The sequence below is a fragment of the Nansenia antarctica genome (assembly GCF_963989245.1).
Source record: "Nansenia antarctica genome assembly, chromosome: 1".
Classification (NCBI taxonomy): domain Eukaryota; kingdom Metazoa; phylum Chordata; class Actinopteri; order Argentiniformes; family Microstomatidae; genus Nansenia; species Nansenia antarctica.
Genome location: NC_137674.1, coordinates 29,003,755 through 29,019,218, shown reverse-complemented (window position 1 = coordinate 29,019,218; position 15,464 = coordinate 29,003,755). Strand labels below are relative to the sequence as shown.

General features: G+C 48.1%; 1 protein-coding gene across 1 annotated transcript in view; it reads right to left on the bottom strand.

Moving 5' to 3' along the window:
* The window catches only part of stac (SH3 and cysteine rich domain), a gene marked incomplete at both ends in the record, with an annotated part of 47,160 nt that extends 32,162 nt beyond the window's left edge, over positions 1-14,998 (bottom strand). The window contains 2 exons of the mRNA XM_080548335.1: positions 10,381-10,744; positions 14,906-14,998. Of these exons, the coding sequence (XP_080404461.1) occupies positions 10,381-10,744; positions 14,906-14,998 (457 nt within the window). The remainder of the gene's footprint in view (positions 1-10,380; positions 10,745-14,905) is intronic.
* Between the last annotated feature and the right edge of the window lie 466 nt (positions 14,999-15,464).

Genomic DNA, 15,464 nt, shown 5'->3' with positions numbered 1-15,464 from the left:
TACGAGCATATCGACACAGTAATGTAACTAGGGTAATTACTCTTTCTGCGTACTAATTACAGCGGTACCACACAGGTGTGGGCCTGCAGCAACGTCCTGTGAAGTGTTGCCAGACACTGAAACCAGGCAGCAGAGCTAGCTCCCTCCTGTAAGGCCCTGTGTCACCTGATTATACCTCATAAACAACAACAGCAACAACAACAACAACAACAGCAACAGCAACAGCAACAGCAACAACAACAATAATGTGGCCAACAGAAACTGTAGACCACACAGGAAACTGATCTGTCGCACCAGTTCAGCTCAGGTGACTCCCGGCCTCTCTTCTGAACAGTACAAATCGTAACGTCGGTCAAAAGAAAAGAAGGAGGCAGAAATGCTGGTAGAACAAAATAAACGAGTGAAACGTCGCTTGCAACATCTTCATGTAAAAAAAGCAACCGTTCAACCTTCTCTAACACGAGTGTTAAACTATTTCCCTGTATGTACGACGCCCGTACATCTTTGAATACATATTTGTGTCTGACAGGAACAGTCCTTGATGCAGCTCTTCAGAAGCCCTGGAGGCTCTTCCCAGGGATGTACGTCCGCTCTGACAAAGGTCAACAGACTGAAAGCGCTGGCGTTACAGATAAATAAGTGAACCGCTGTTTGACGAGGGCTGTTCAGGGATTCATTTGTCAAAATAAAAAAGTATTCAAATACTCACTGTAAGAGACTCCTACTACCGGGTAGTCTTATGTAAGACAGAGACTTCAACGTGTGTCTGAGCCGGTTTCACAGACAAGGCTTAAGCCTAGGCCAGGATTAAGATCAGAGGTCCTCTGTGGCTCAGTCGGTAGAGCATGGCGCTAAGGTTGTGGGTTCGATTCCTGCTGGGATCATATATACTGAAATGTATGCACTCACTGCAATGTGAGTTGCTTTGGATAAAAGCGTCAGCTAAATGGTATACATACACATATATATATAAATATAAATCACACTTGCAATGGAAAATCTCCATGGAGGATGCTTTTTAGTCTAGAATTAGGCTAGTCTTATTAATCTGCGTCCATGAAACCAGCCCATTATTAACCAGCCCTCCTGGAGAAACCTACAGCAGTGCGTACCCTAGCCTGGGAGGCTACAGTACAGACCAGAGGAGGCTGGTGGAGGCAGAGATCGAAGGATGTATTCCCTCGCTCTGTTCCATTACAATGAGCCGCCCGTCCTCCGATTTCTACCTCCACCAGCCTCCCCCGTCCTCACAATCAAACAAACGTGTTCGACACCGTTCCTCAGTCCGTTTCCATGCATTACAAAGAGCCCGTCCTCCGATTTCTACCTCCACCAGCCTCCCCTGTCCTCACAATCAAACAAACGTGTTCGACACCGTTCCTCAGTCCGTTTCCATGCATTACAAAGAGCCCGTCCTCCGATTTCTACCTCCACCAGCCTCCCCTATCCTCACAATCAAACAAACGTGTTCGACACCGTTCCTCATTCCGTTTCCATGCATTACAAAGAGCCCGTCCTCCGATTTCTACCTCCACCAGCCTCCCCTATCCTCACAATCAAACAAACGTGTTCGACACCGTTCCTCATTCCGTTTCCATGCATTACAAAGAGCCCGTCCTCCGATTTCTACCTCCACCGGCCTCCCCTGGTAGTGTGAGTACAAGCTAACCGGGTGTGAGTGAGTCTCTCATGTCCAGGCCAGAGGGGAGCAGACAGCGGGTTCAGAAGGCCAAATGAAGCTCTTGTCACCGGGTCGTTAATTGGGGTTGTTTGGTTTTCACTGACTCATTCCAATAACCAACCATGGAGACGGTAATGACAGTCCTTCATGTTAATGGACTACAGCCAGGCCAGGGGGTTGAAACTACAACGCCCAAGCACCCCTGACACCACCATGTGAAAATGCGACCACCTGGGTGGTGAGTGGCGGGCGGGGGGGGGGGGGGGGGGGCAAGCAGATCGGGGGGAGGAGAAATACCACCATGCCCGATTACCCCGTTGTGACCCTCTGGTGATGCACTCCTCCTCCCTGCCCTTTCAGACAGCTGGTAGAAATGCCATTGAACAGATGCTGTGTGTCTAAAGACACTCCCAATACAGTGAGTGAGTGAGTGAGTGAGTGAGGGGGTGAGTGAGTGAGTGCATACGTTGTTTGTATCTATGGTCCCAGCAGGAATCAAACCCGCGACATGGGCGTCGGTCTACTATGGTCTACGAATTGGAGCACGGAGCACAGGAGCACGCAGGCTGGTGATTGGAGGGAGGAGGGTGGTGAGACAGACAGACAGACAGGCAGACAGGCAGACAGGCAGACAGACAGGCAGACAGACAGGCAGTCAGGCGGGAGGCCTCCTAACCCCAGCAGTTAGAGCAGGAGGGGTGATGACAGTGAGTCCCTGTGTGAGCTGGTCCCTCTGCTCCCAGGGCTCGGCCATCTTAACTGCCCATTCGTCATCTCCCCCGCAGTGACGGTCTGGAACACTGCCAGACCGTAAACACTTCAACCTTCCTTCCCTCTTCCTGTCTCTCTCTCTATTTCTCTCTCTCTCTCTCACTATCTCTCTCTCTCTCTCTCTGTCACTCGCTCTATTTCCCTCTCTCCCTCCTACCACTCCATCCCTCCCTCCATCTTTCTCCCTCCTACCACTCCATCCCTCCCTCCCTCCCTCCCTCTGACTCTCTCTCCCTCCCCCTCTCTCCCACCCTCCATCTCTCTCTCTCCCTCCTACCACTCCATCCCTCCCTCCCTCTCTCTGACTCTCTCTCCCTCCTACCACTCACTCCCTCCCTCCCTCCATCTCTCTCCCTCCTACCACTCCCTCCCTCCCTCCATCTCTCTCTCTCTCCCTCCTACCACTCACTCTCTCCCTCCATCTCGTACTCACACAGCTGAACTCCCATCTCCGTACCCATTGATCCATTAAGCTTTCCCACCTCAGCTCTGCTCATTTCCCTCTCCTGACCTTCATTATCCTCTCCCTCCTACGCATCCTCTGTGTGGGGTCCCCCCCCCACGTGCCCCCGTGCCCCCCCCCCCCCTCACCCCCTGCCTCCCCCACCTCACCCCCTGTGCCCCCCCTCCACCCCCCCCCCCGACTCCCCTTCTAAATACCCACCTGCAACTGTCATCACCTCATCCTGCTTTACTGGGAAACTCAAATGACTTGTTTTTCTTTGTAAACGAGTTTAGCTAGAATGTATTTAACTTGAACTAATAAAAACAAACTCACTTCCCTTCAGCGGAGAGGAGACAGCAAATGAACTGCAGGTGACGCAGATGTTACATTGCGTGTGTTTGGATTCCGACGGCGGTGTTTGTAGCGATGCGGAGGGATGATGTGTGAAACACCAGCCGGTGGTGCTGAACGTGGCTAATGAGTCCCTCTCACGCGCCTGCGGTCGTGCGTCTGCGTGTTGGATTCCACGGGCGCTCGATGCGAAACGGAAAAGTGAAACATAAGCAGTACTGTTGTAAAAGAAAATGGGATGGGGGGGATGGTGGATTGTATCATATGGGGACAGTTTTAGCATCCCCACAGCGTCAGTGACTTCAGCGTCAGTGACTTGGTAAAAATGTCATTGCATGTGATGTGTGCGTGCCCCCCGTCCCTCGCCCACAGTATTTTACTCAATATGCGCAAAACTAAATAGCAGTAATACCACGTTCATTGATAAAATGACATAAGGGAAGGAAAGGGGGGATGGCAGTTTTAGAAGGGGGATGATTTTGACTGTTTTTATTTCAGGGGGGGGATGCCATCCCCCCTCAACTTGAGTGCTGATTATAACAGTGCTGCTGTTTCAAAATCTGGCCCTGATAAAGGAGGGAGGAGAGCTGAACGAGGCAGGACAGTGATCCAGTTCCTAGATGATATATGCACGCACTATACATAGACCATCAGGACCCAAAAACGAGAGGTTTAAAAAAAGACTGAAATCGTGGCGCTATCCCCATAGCGTCTCTTGAAAGGATGTAGGCTACTGTTGTGTCCTGTCCGCTGTACACCCACCTTATTTCTTCCTACAGGACTACCATGTCCCTTACGTACACTCACTCAGCGTACATCTGTGAGGGAACAGAAAGCCCTGTCTGGTTTGACAGCTGGCTGATTACACAAGCTGTTACATTAAAAACGGACTTACTATATCTGAATGTCTCTTTCTTTGAGGGTTGAGGGAACTGAGGTTTTGAATTACAACTGAAAGAAGTGAACCCCCTAGCACTGCGTCTCCTGAAGATAGCCGCTTCTCCCCTCTACTGTGTCCCCGAAAAACTTCTATTGTCCCCCTTGTACTGTTTCTCTGTTTCTCCAGTGTCTAAATTAAAAATTAAAAATAAATAAAAATAAATAAATAGGCTAGGTTTAGAAGAAGGTGATAGAAGAAGGTTTTTCCTTCTATCAATGGCCCCGGGCCTGAGATGGATTACTCCCTACTTTCCTGCTACGACTGGTGGATTGATGATTCACTTGCTTAGTCAAATGTATTGATTGTAAGTCGCTTTGGAATAAGGCGTCTGCTAAATGCCAAAAATGTCAAATGTAACATCCGAATGATATGGAGTTAAACCAAGGGAGGCCGGCAGAGGAAGACATCGGAAGACGGGCTGATTGTCCTCCGATTTCTACCTCCACCAGCCTCCCCTGAGCTAGATGGACTTTTGTGGCATAGGAGCTGGGTGCACCTGACCAACACTGGGTGTCTTGTCTCTGTGCTGTACTGCGTTTCACCAGTCACTGAGTGTCATATTCATGCATAGGTGCCCTGCTCTGAGCTCCACACACACACACACACACACACACACACACACACACACACACACACACACACACACACACACACACACACAATGGTGTTAGTTGGTGCTTTCCCTGGGAATTGGAATAGTAATCACACACACACAAACACACACACACACACACACACACACAATGGTGTTAGTTGGTGCTTTCCCTGGGAATTGGAATAGTAATCACACACACGCACACACACACAAAACGTAAGTAATGGCTAGAATATTATTCATTCAATAAAACCTTGCATGAGGATCGATCACCGCTTTTCACCAGTGTAAATTACTTTCCACCCTCTGTCACCCGCAGATAACTTTCCCATTCACTTCCCGGAGAAACACGTTAGACAGTTATTTAATAAGCCATTTGCAGCAGCACGGTCTGTAATCAATAACAAGGTAGTGCAGAAAGGCGCTCTGTCAGAGAATGTTTATGGACCTGGACACCTCACACCGCCTTCCATCACAAAGACCTGTGCTTCTCTGGAGCAAAGCCACATATGAAGGACCGCAGCCTTGTACTTCCATTTAAAAGGCCTGGTGAAAAGCCTTGGGTTGAATGACGCTCCAATCACAATTTGATGTGGCAAGCGAGCTGGGGGTAAACAGAGTGTCACCTGAGAGAGAAAGAGAGAGAGAGAAAGAGAGAGAGAGAAGGAGAGAGAGAAGCAGAGGGAGGGAGAGAAAGATAGAAGGACAGAAAGAGAGAGAGAGAGAGATGGGGAGAAGGAGAGAGAGAGGGAGAAGGACAGAAAGAGAGAGAGAGATGGTGAGAAGGAGAGAGAGGGAGAAGGAGAGAAAGAGAGCGAAGGAGATAGAGGGAGGGAGAGAAAGAGAGAAGGAGCAAGATGGAGGGAGGGAGAGAGAGAATGAGAGAAAGAGAGAGAACAAGATTAGGAGGGAGTGAGGGAGGAGAGAAAGAGAAGGAGAGAGATGGAGGGAGGGAGAGAGAGAATGAGAGAAAGAGAGAGAGAGAGAGAACAAAATTAGGAGGGAGTGAGGGAGGGAGAGAAAGAGAGAGAGAGAGAGAGAGAAGAGGCAGTAGCGGTAGAGAGGGAGATTGTGTGTAGATGTCAGACCAAGGCTGAGGTGGATGATTCATTCCCATCACCATGGCCTCCCTGTGAGGCCAACAACACTAGTTCTCGAGTACTGGACATGACCTTTCAAAGAACGACACGAATGTGGTTTGCAGATTCGCTAACTCAAACCTCCGTACGTCAGAAGAAACCATTTAATACACCCTGAGGGACGATTACAATTTTCTCACCGGAACAAATTATTAACGCCTACGTGTGTATGTCGAACAGGCTCAGGGCTCAACTCATTTTCAATTACTTATGCCTGAGCTTTGCTTTATATACTGTAATGTACCTCATAAATCTAATAAAGTCAAAGAACAGTGTAATCAAATTGAGCTTTTTCATTATGCAGAACACATTAGTTGTGGAATAAGAGAATTCTAAATGGGGTGAAGGGTGATTGAATAATTGTTGATCTGAGAGAGAGTTGCTCTAGTGATGCTATTCCTGTTTCTCTGTGTGACTGTGTGAGAGTCACTGTTTCTCTGTGTGAATCTGTGAGAGTCACTGTTTCTCTGTGTGACTGTGAGAGTCACTGTTTCTCTGTGTGACTGTGAGAGTCACTGTTTCTCTGTGTGACTGTGAGAGTCACTGTTTCTCTGTGTGACTGTGTGAGAGTCGCTGTTTCTCTGTGTGACAGTGAGAGTCACTGTTTCTCTGTGTGACTGTGTGAGAGTCACTGTTTCTCTGTGTGACAGTGAGAGTCACTGTTTCTCTGTGTGACTGTGTGAGAGTCACTGTTTCTCTGTGTGACTGTGTGAGAGTCACTGTTTCTCTGTGTGACAGTGAGAGTCATTGTCACTGTTTCTCTGTGTGACTGTGAGAGTCACTGTTTCTCTGTGTGACCCTGTGTCTCTGTTGGACAGGGAGACATCTGGGGTGGACCCTAGCCAACTCTCCTCCTGGACACAGTCTGCCAATGCAAGTCTCTCACACACACACACACACACACACACACACACACCTCACACCTGGCCATCATCTCATGTCTCCTCCCGCCAGCTCAGGAGGGGTCTTGGCCCTGACACGTCACACACACACACACACACACACACACACACACACACACACACACACACACCCTGGTTACAGCTGGACTGATGGAGCCCAGCCCGGCATGGTTCCTATGAGTAGCCAGGGGGCAGAACGAGGCTCTGACTATGACAGACCATCATTATCGCTCTCTCATGGAAAGATCTGGAAGCCAATGCTACATCTTGGTCCTCTGTGGCTCAGTTGGTAGAGCATTGTGCTAACAACACTTAGGTTGTGGGTTCCCGTTGGGAGCATATATACTGAAAAATGTATGCACTCACTGCAATGTAGGTCGCTTTGGATGAAAGTGTCAGCGAAATGGGATATATTATCTTCATTTGAGTCTGGTCCAATGGCCGAAGAACTCAAATTTGTACGTGTTGACAGAAATAGTCTTGAGTTAGCTACGCTAACAGGACAGAGCCTTTTCAGGGCAGACAGGACAATGGAGCTGTGTACACCATACTGTACATAGCTACCTTAACTGTACATATCTACCTTAACTGTGCATAGATTACTACTATTCTCTCCTGTATCACTAACCCCGGCTGTCAGAACTGCAGAGTCACTACCCATCTTCCGTCGGAGACTGAAGACCCATCTCTTCAGGTTACACCTTAACTGCTCCTCCTGAGACACCCGCTTTTCCCCTTTACTGTGTCCCCTATGACTTCTACTGCCCCCCTTGTACTGTCTCTCTGTTCTCCAGTGTCTATATATATAACAAATTAAATAAATAAAAATAAAAAACGTTTTCCATCTATCACTGAGACTGCCAATGTGTGGGCCTGAGCTAGATTACTCTTCCTGATACGACTGGTGGATTGATGATTCACTTGCTTAGTCAAATGTATTGATTGTAAGTCGCTTTGGAATAAGGCATCTGCTAAATGCCAAAAATGTAAAATGTAAATGTAAATATAAACTCTGTGCTTGCCATACTCACTATCACCATCATTATCACTATCACGTTTTATATCACTATTTGCACTTGTGGTTAGATTCTAAACTGCATTTCGTTGTCTGGTACTTGTACTCTGCAATGACAATAAAGTTGAATCTAATCTAATCTAATCGTGTCTAATCTGGTCAAATCTAATCTACAAAGTTTGATTTCATGTGCTCACTAGATGTCCCTTCAGTCCCCCAGTACCCAAATCGATTCATTAACAGATTGATAACAAGCATCTTGTCTTGATCACAACAGTATTCACAGGGATGAGGTAGAGCAATTGAGCAAACTGTGCAAGGTTAACAACCTGCTGCTAAACAAGTCAAAGACCCAGGAATTCATCGTAGACTTCAGGAGGAAAAAGTCCGAGATCCTGCCCCTGCTCATCGACGGAGAGAGCGTGGAGATAGTCTCAACCCTCCGATTCCTGGGACACAACATGCGGGATGACCTGGCCTGGAAGGACAACACTAAAGGCACCATCAAGAGGGCACAACAGCGGCTATACACCCTGAGATGCCTCAGGAAACAACACAACAAGAAGGAGATACTGGTGGCCTTCTACCACGGCGCAGTGGAGAGCATCCTCACCTTCGGCATCTCCAACTGGTTCCACAGCTGCACAACAGCGGAGAGAAACGAGCTACAGAGAGTCGTGAGAACAGCACAGAAGATCACCGGCGCCCCCCTCCCCTCTCTGGAGGATCTGTACAAAACACGCTGTCTCAGGAGGGCCTCCAAGATCTCCAAGGACCCGACCCACCCTGGGCACGAACACTTTGTCAAGCTGCCCTCGAACAGGAGGTACAGGACCCCGGCCGCTAAGACAAACAGACTGAAGAACAGCTTCTACCACAGGGCCGTCAAAGTTCTGGGCCCAGGACAGTCCGGACGGATTGTATGGCAGCTAGTGCTGAGGCACAAACATGTACATTTTCAAGCCTGCAAACTGTGACACTTTAAAATAATGTGAAAAAATACTTTCTTGTGCAATATGACAACCCTAGTTGACTATCTGTGCAGTATAGTACAGTGGATTGTGTACATAGCCTTTATTGATGTAAACCAGCTCCTTACCTTCTTGTGATTTTATGCATCTATGCTTTTTCTAAAATGTGTTTCTTTTTCCTTTCCTAAACACCAGGGGAGCCACCCCTCCTAAATTTCGTTGTTTGGTACCTGTACTGTAGCAATGACAAATAAAGTCTATCTATCTATCTATTCTTGCAGTTTGCCGCAAGGAAACAAAAGATTTGCTCCCTTTGTGCTCTGAGTCACACCCAAACACACACCACAACAACAACAACAACAACAACAGCATCACATGGTGTAGTACCTAACTATCTTTAACACCTACCGTCTGTCTGTGCTTTATTAGCTACTAGACATGCTGTCATACACTCTCTGAACAGATGGTCTGAGGGACCCCCCACACACACATGCACACACACATACACAGACCCATACACATACACACACACACCCGCACCCACCCACACACGCACACACGCATGCATGCAAACACGCACGCACACACACACACACATACACACTCACACACACACAAACAGGATTGTGTTATATAATATCCTGCTGGTCCCCACTGGTGCCTAACAAGAGGGCAGGGAAAATGGAGCATCTGCCTAGAGACTGGCAATGATAGCATGGCTGTCAGATAGAGAGAATGAGAGAGAGAGAGAGAGAAACGGACACAGAGAGAGAGAGAGACAGAGAGAGAGAGGGAGAGACAGAGAGAGAGGGAGAGAGCGATAGACAGATAGAGGGAGAGAGGGAGAGAGAGAGAAGGAGAGAGAGAGAAGGAGAGAGAGAAGGAGAGACAGAGAGTGTGTGTGAGAGAGGTGCTAATCAGACACATGTCAGCTGTCTGTCCTGGAGGGCTGAACCTCGGGGCTGTGTGATGACACTGGTGGCTCCCTGACTCCTGGCTTTCTCTCCCCATCTGCTCAAAGAGTGTGTGTGTGTGTGTGTGTGTGTGCACGCGCGCGCGTGCTTGTGCGTGCGTGTGTTCCATGAGACGACTCAGCTCAGCCGAGCGTGTACGACTCAAAACACTCAGTACTTCAGTGAACAAGTCGGGGATTCGAACCTGCAACCCCCACGTGAAAAGCGTGGCACATACTCGCCGAGCTAAAGCCTAGGTCTTCGGCTCAGCGGGCAAATCCTCAGGTTTCAGGCAAGGTTAGTCCTCACGTGTGTGTGTGTGTGTAGTCTCAGAATCAACTCTATATGACACAGCTCTGAATCACTGAAATCGGATATTTTGCAATGGGAGTTACAGGAAGCCATTCACTCACTCACTCACTCAGGGAACATCTGTAATCGTCTGTTTTAAGGGGGAAACGGAACATTCCGGAACATCTGCGGTCTGCACGTTGTGTTCCAGAACCCCGTTACCGTAACAGGAAGGAATGAGTGAGTCGTTAACGGGGACAGGCAGGCTGGCAGGCTGGCGGGAGGGCGGGCAGGAGGGCGGGCGGGCGGGCGGGGCGGCCATTTACCTACGATCATGTGGTTGCAGACATCGCAGAAGATGGGCTTCTTGAAGATGTGCTCCATGAAGCAGTGTCCCGTAGGGTCGACGTAGAGGGGGTGGCGTGAGGGCGTGCAGCTGCTGGTGGGAGGAGGGGCGCAGGGGATGAGGGCCGGGGGCACCGGGGGGATGGAGAGGTGGGAGTGGTGGGGGGGGACGGCGCCCACCCCCACCCCCACCCCGCTCAGGTGGCCCGTGCTGCTGCTAACATCTGAGAGGAGCTCGGAGGTCTGGAGTTTGTTGTCGTTGTTGTTCCTCTGGAAGAAGTTGTCGGCGCTCTTGCTGCGCACGGACTTGGTCTTGAAGGAGAGGGAGCGCTTCAGCCTCTGGAGCTGGGAGAGAGATAGAGGGGGGGGGGGGAGACAGAGAGAGAGAGAAGTGGGGGAGAGAGAGAGGGGGGAGAGAGAGACAGAGTGAGAGAGACGGGGGAGAGAGGAGGGGGGAGAGAGACATAGAGAGAGAAGGGGGGGAGAGATAGAGAAAGGGGGAGAGAGGAGGGGGGGAGAGAGAAAGAGAGAAAGAGAGAGAGAGAGGGGGAGAAGATGCGAAGGAGACAGAGAAAGAAGAAGAAAAGGGAGAGAAGAGAGGTGGATCTTTAATTGATAAGCATCGATACATGACTTTTCTATCGACAAAAGAGCATCACAAACCAAGATGGCCACCAGTCCTGTTCTGCTGCTCCCTCACAGTAACCCTCCTCCCTGCACACGTCCCTCCACTCTCAGCCTGCAGAGAGACTTCGTCACGAACTATCTTGACCCCGGTCATCCATTGGTCAGAGCTAGACAGGTTTCTATTTCAGACGCACAGCAGAGGCCCGTGAAATGACCATTGCTACGGCAACCTTTCCTCTCTCCCGCGGTAACTGTTTGCGCCTCCCACAACCCCCCTCCCCCCCCGCTGCCCACCCCCCGCCGAGAGAGGTAATGTGATTTCCTGGGTGGGGGTACTGCGGTACGCCACACTGGGCACACTTCCTCTCGTCCTCTGGCCTCAATCAGCAGCCATTACTGCCTCCTCTCCTGCTCTGAGACAAACACTCTTTTTTAGAACTGTGACGCCTCTCTCTCCTCTCCGCCTACGGATGGAGAGAATGTCTATTCTCTCCTCTTTTCAGGACATCCTGCTCATCCATTCTACGCTCGTTGACGTGCTGGCGAACCGTGCTGTCGTTTTATGGCTCTGGCCAGCGCCTGAGGTGGCACGTTGAGCACTTCTTTATGAATTATTGTGAATGATAATGAACCAGAGAAAGGACCCATAAAAGGTTATCGTGTTCCTTCAGACGGGAGGGATTGTAGGTGTGTGTGTGTGTGTGCGCGTGCGTGCGTGCGTGCGAGTGTGTGTGTGTGTGCGTGCGTGCATGCGTGCGTGCGTTTGTGTGTGTGTGTGTGTGCATGCGTGTGTGTGTGTGTGTGTGTGACATGATGATGACCTATTGATCAAACTAGTCAATCTGGAAACAATCAATCCAGCCTCAAACCATCACCACCCACACACAGTCATACACGCTAGTCATACACACACACACACACACACACACACACACACACACACACACACACACAATCCGTAGGGGGTAGTAATGGTTGTGAAAGAAATTCCTTTGCTAGATAATAATAATAACACCCTACACACACTAAACAGGCCTAAATGAGCAAGATGGCCTCCAGGTTTGTGTTTGTTATCTCAGTAATTAGATAAACAATGGCTGGAATACTTTGGCTCCGAGCGCTGCATCTCCAACCACAAATCTGATTTCAGCACTTCATCTAACAGAGGTAGAGTACAGTGTGTCTGTGAGGGGAGGGGAAGACACTGACTCTCAGTATCAGGGCCTCCATCTTCAACAGTGAAGACTGTAATGTTCTCTTTCTCAAGGCCGAGACTCATCATGGAGCGATGCACAATACAACAAAACAAACTAATTCATAAAGAGGAGTGACGAAGAGAGACTGGTGTGCATACCGTAGTCTATCTACCGGTATGTATCTATCTATCCATCCATCCATCCATCCATCCATCCATCTATCTATCTATCCATCTATCTATCTATTAGCTATCTATCTATCTATCTATCTATCCTTCCATCCATCCATCCATCCATCCATCCATCCATCCATCCATCCATCTATCTATCGATCACAAGAGCAATAACAGCTACATGGGTTGTTTTATGCACAGCCAGTCTATCAAACAGTGCAGGGGGCTAATGAAAACCTGGAGGGGTGGGGGGTGGGGTGGGAGGGGGGGAGGGGTTCACGCTAAAAGCTAATTTACCAAGAACACCTCAGGGAGGGATGTCATGAATTATGAATATCCCCAACACAGCTTCAACTGTAAATGTCATTAAGGGTGACAAAAATGTAAGCGTGAGAAAGGGTTTGATATGGAGATTCAAGTTTCTTAGTTTATCTAACCTTTAACATTAACTTATCATCATCACTGTAAAATATATTTGCTATTTGAACAATCTATTATGCATTTAAAGTGAAATCATCAGTCAATGTTTTCCATTCAAAGTGAAATAATCTGTCAATGTTTTTGCATGGCACAAGTGTAAGTATTTGACGTTTGGGGTTCTAAAATGCACTTATAGCATTCTTATTCTAGTATTCTGACGTGGGTAATCTTCTCATCATAGGGTTAGGTTTAGGGTTAGAGTTAAGTGAAATCTGGAGCTGTACTAAGTGTACACTGAACTCCTATTTAAAGAGTGAGAATACATTTACATTTTTGGCCTTTATCCAAAGCGACTTACAACAAATACTTTTGTCTAAGTAAGTGAATCATCTATCCATCAGTCATCGTAAGAAAAAGCTATGACTGGGAGCCATTGGCAATGCTAGAAGAACGAAGAATTACCTTTTTAATTCTAATTCACAAAAAAATATATATACATATATATATGTATTTATAGTAGAGAAACTGTACTGGGGGAAAGTGGGGATGAGGAGGTATTTAGGAGGGACAGTCAAGATGTAGCCTGAAGAGATGGGTCTACGGCAGCTCAAGTCTTGGCAGGTGTCTATAAGAGAGCATTCACACACCTATCCATCCATAGAGATGGGTCTTTAATCTCCGGCAGAAAGTCTTGGGTGTCTATAAGAGAACATTCACACAACTATCCATCCATAGAGATGGGTCTTTAATCTCCGGCAGAAAGTCTTGGCAGGTGTCTATAAGAGAACATTCACACACCTTCCTCAGAGGAGGACAAGCATGCCTCCGCTGTCAAACCTGGAAGCGGGTCCAGATGCTCGTCTCCATCTGCAGACTACATTATGGACACCTGCCAAGACCGACTTCAAACACCGCCGTCTAGTGACTGCCTTCGCCGAGGTGTAGAGACGGGGAGTGATAAATGGTACGATGAAAAAGAAGGAAGGAAATAGTTTTTTTCTCGTTTGCCATGATCGCTGGTGCTGCAACTGACTGGCTGCCAAACACACAGAGAGAGAGAGAGAGAGAGAGAGAGAGAGAGAGAGAGAGAGAGAGAGAGAGAGAGAGAGAGAGAGAGAGAGAGAGTGAGTAGACGGAAAAACTGAAATGGTTTCTGGGAGTCGTATATATTTTCTGATCTGCGTGTAGAACTGAACTGTGTCGTGGAGCTTTGGGACAGGAAAAGGGCTGGCCGAACGAAACCACGGTGACAACCATGGGAGACCAATCATTGTAGTTCTCTGGGCCATAGGTGACCTAGATACATGGCGGTGGTGGACTACAAAACTAGACAAAACGCCCATGGCCACACTGCAACACTCCCGTCCCTGGGCATCCCATAATAATAGTCCCATAACTCTTCATTCAACTATGATGTAGTCTCCATCTGTCCTTCATTAATACTGTATATTCACCTGTTTATGGGTTACTCCTGGGAATAGGTTGTCAACATCCAAGATTGTTGTTGGCAGTTAAATCAACAATCTGTGTCTCCTTTATAGGCCTATATAAATAATACCTACACCCCCAAATATGTAATAATACTAAAGCCGTTATATAGACTGTTAATTACTCTTTAAATAGTGTATTACATTATAGCTTACTGTTTTATACACGAATCTGTCATCAAGAGACACACAACCTTCAGTACAGACAACTTGTAACCCCAGGCATTTACTATTACCTTTTAAACCACCTTACCTTTATGTTTGATATCGTAATGTAAAACATTTCTCAGCAGCAATATGCAACAATCTGACGAGCCATAATCTAAAATATTTTAAAGAAAAAAATCTTAAGCAGTGACAGTGAGTCTGTCATCATTCGAGTGATAGCTGTCTTCAGGCTTGTAATGCATCTCAAAATAACACCTCTAAATTAGGACTTTGACACTGTAACTGGTCACTGATTCATTTCAAGTTCAATTGATGAATCGCCTCAAGGGAATGTTACCGGGACCCCCGAAGAGACTAGGAGTGGAGATGATGAGCATGAAACCAAATCACCAAACGAAGAGATAAGACGTTGACAAAGTTTCAGAGGTCGGTTACCTTCGTGGCTTGCTGGTGATTGATGATCGTCGCCGGTGACTGAGGAGTCTCGCCGCCGCTGTCCTTCCTCAGAGTCTCCTCCTGCTGGATCATGTTCGCTGGGGGAATCATCTCTCCTCTTTGATTCAGAAACGAGAACAGCGTGTTGACCCCGAAATACTTTGTACACTCGCGTCGGGTCCACCTTTAGACAACCTCGTTGTTACATTATTTCAGTGTTTTTGGTTTCGTTGAGACTCTGTCTAGGTGCCCGTGTCTGGCGTGATGTCTGCTATTTCGCCGGAGGACGGCAATAACCGTCTCCAAAAGAACGAAAAAACTACTTCGAGTGACCTGTTTAGATATGAAAGTAACGTTTAGTGGATAGAACGCATCCTTCACAGTCGACCGAGATCTGAATTAAGCCGCGATCGCACTTTTACGACGCTCCGTTCCTGCGTAAAATGTCTCCAAAGTCCAACCACCCGACCGTGTCCATGAGCGCGCCCTGCGTCTCGGGCTGCGTTCGTAAATACCTTCTGGAAACCTGATCGGCACTCATGGAATGCCTCTTGTCGAA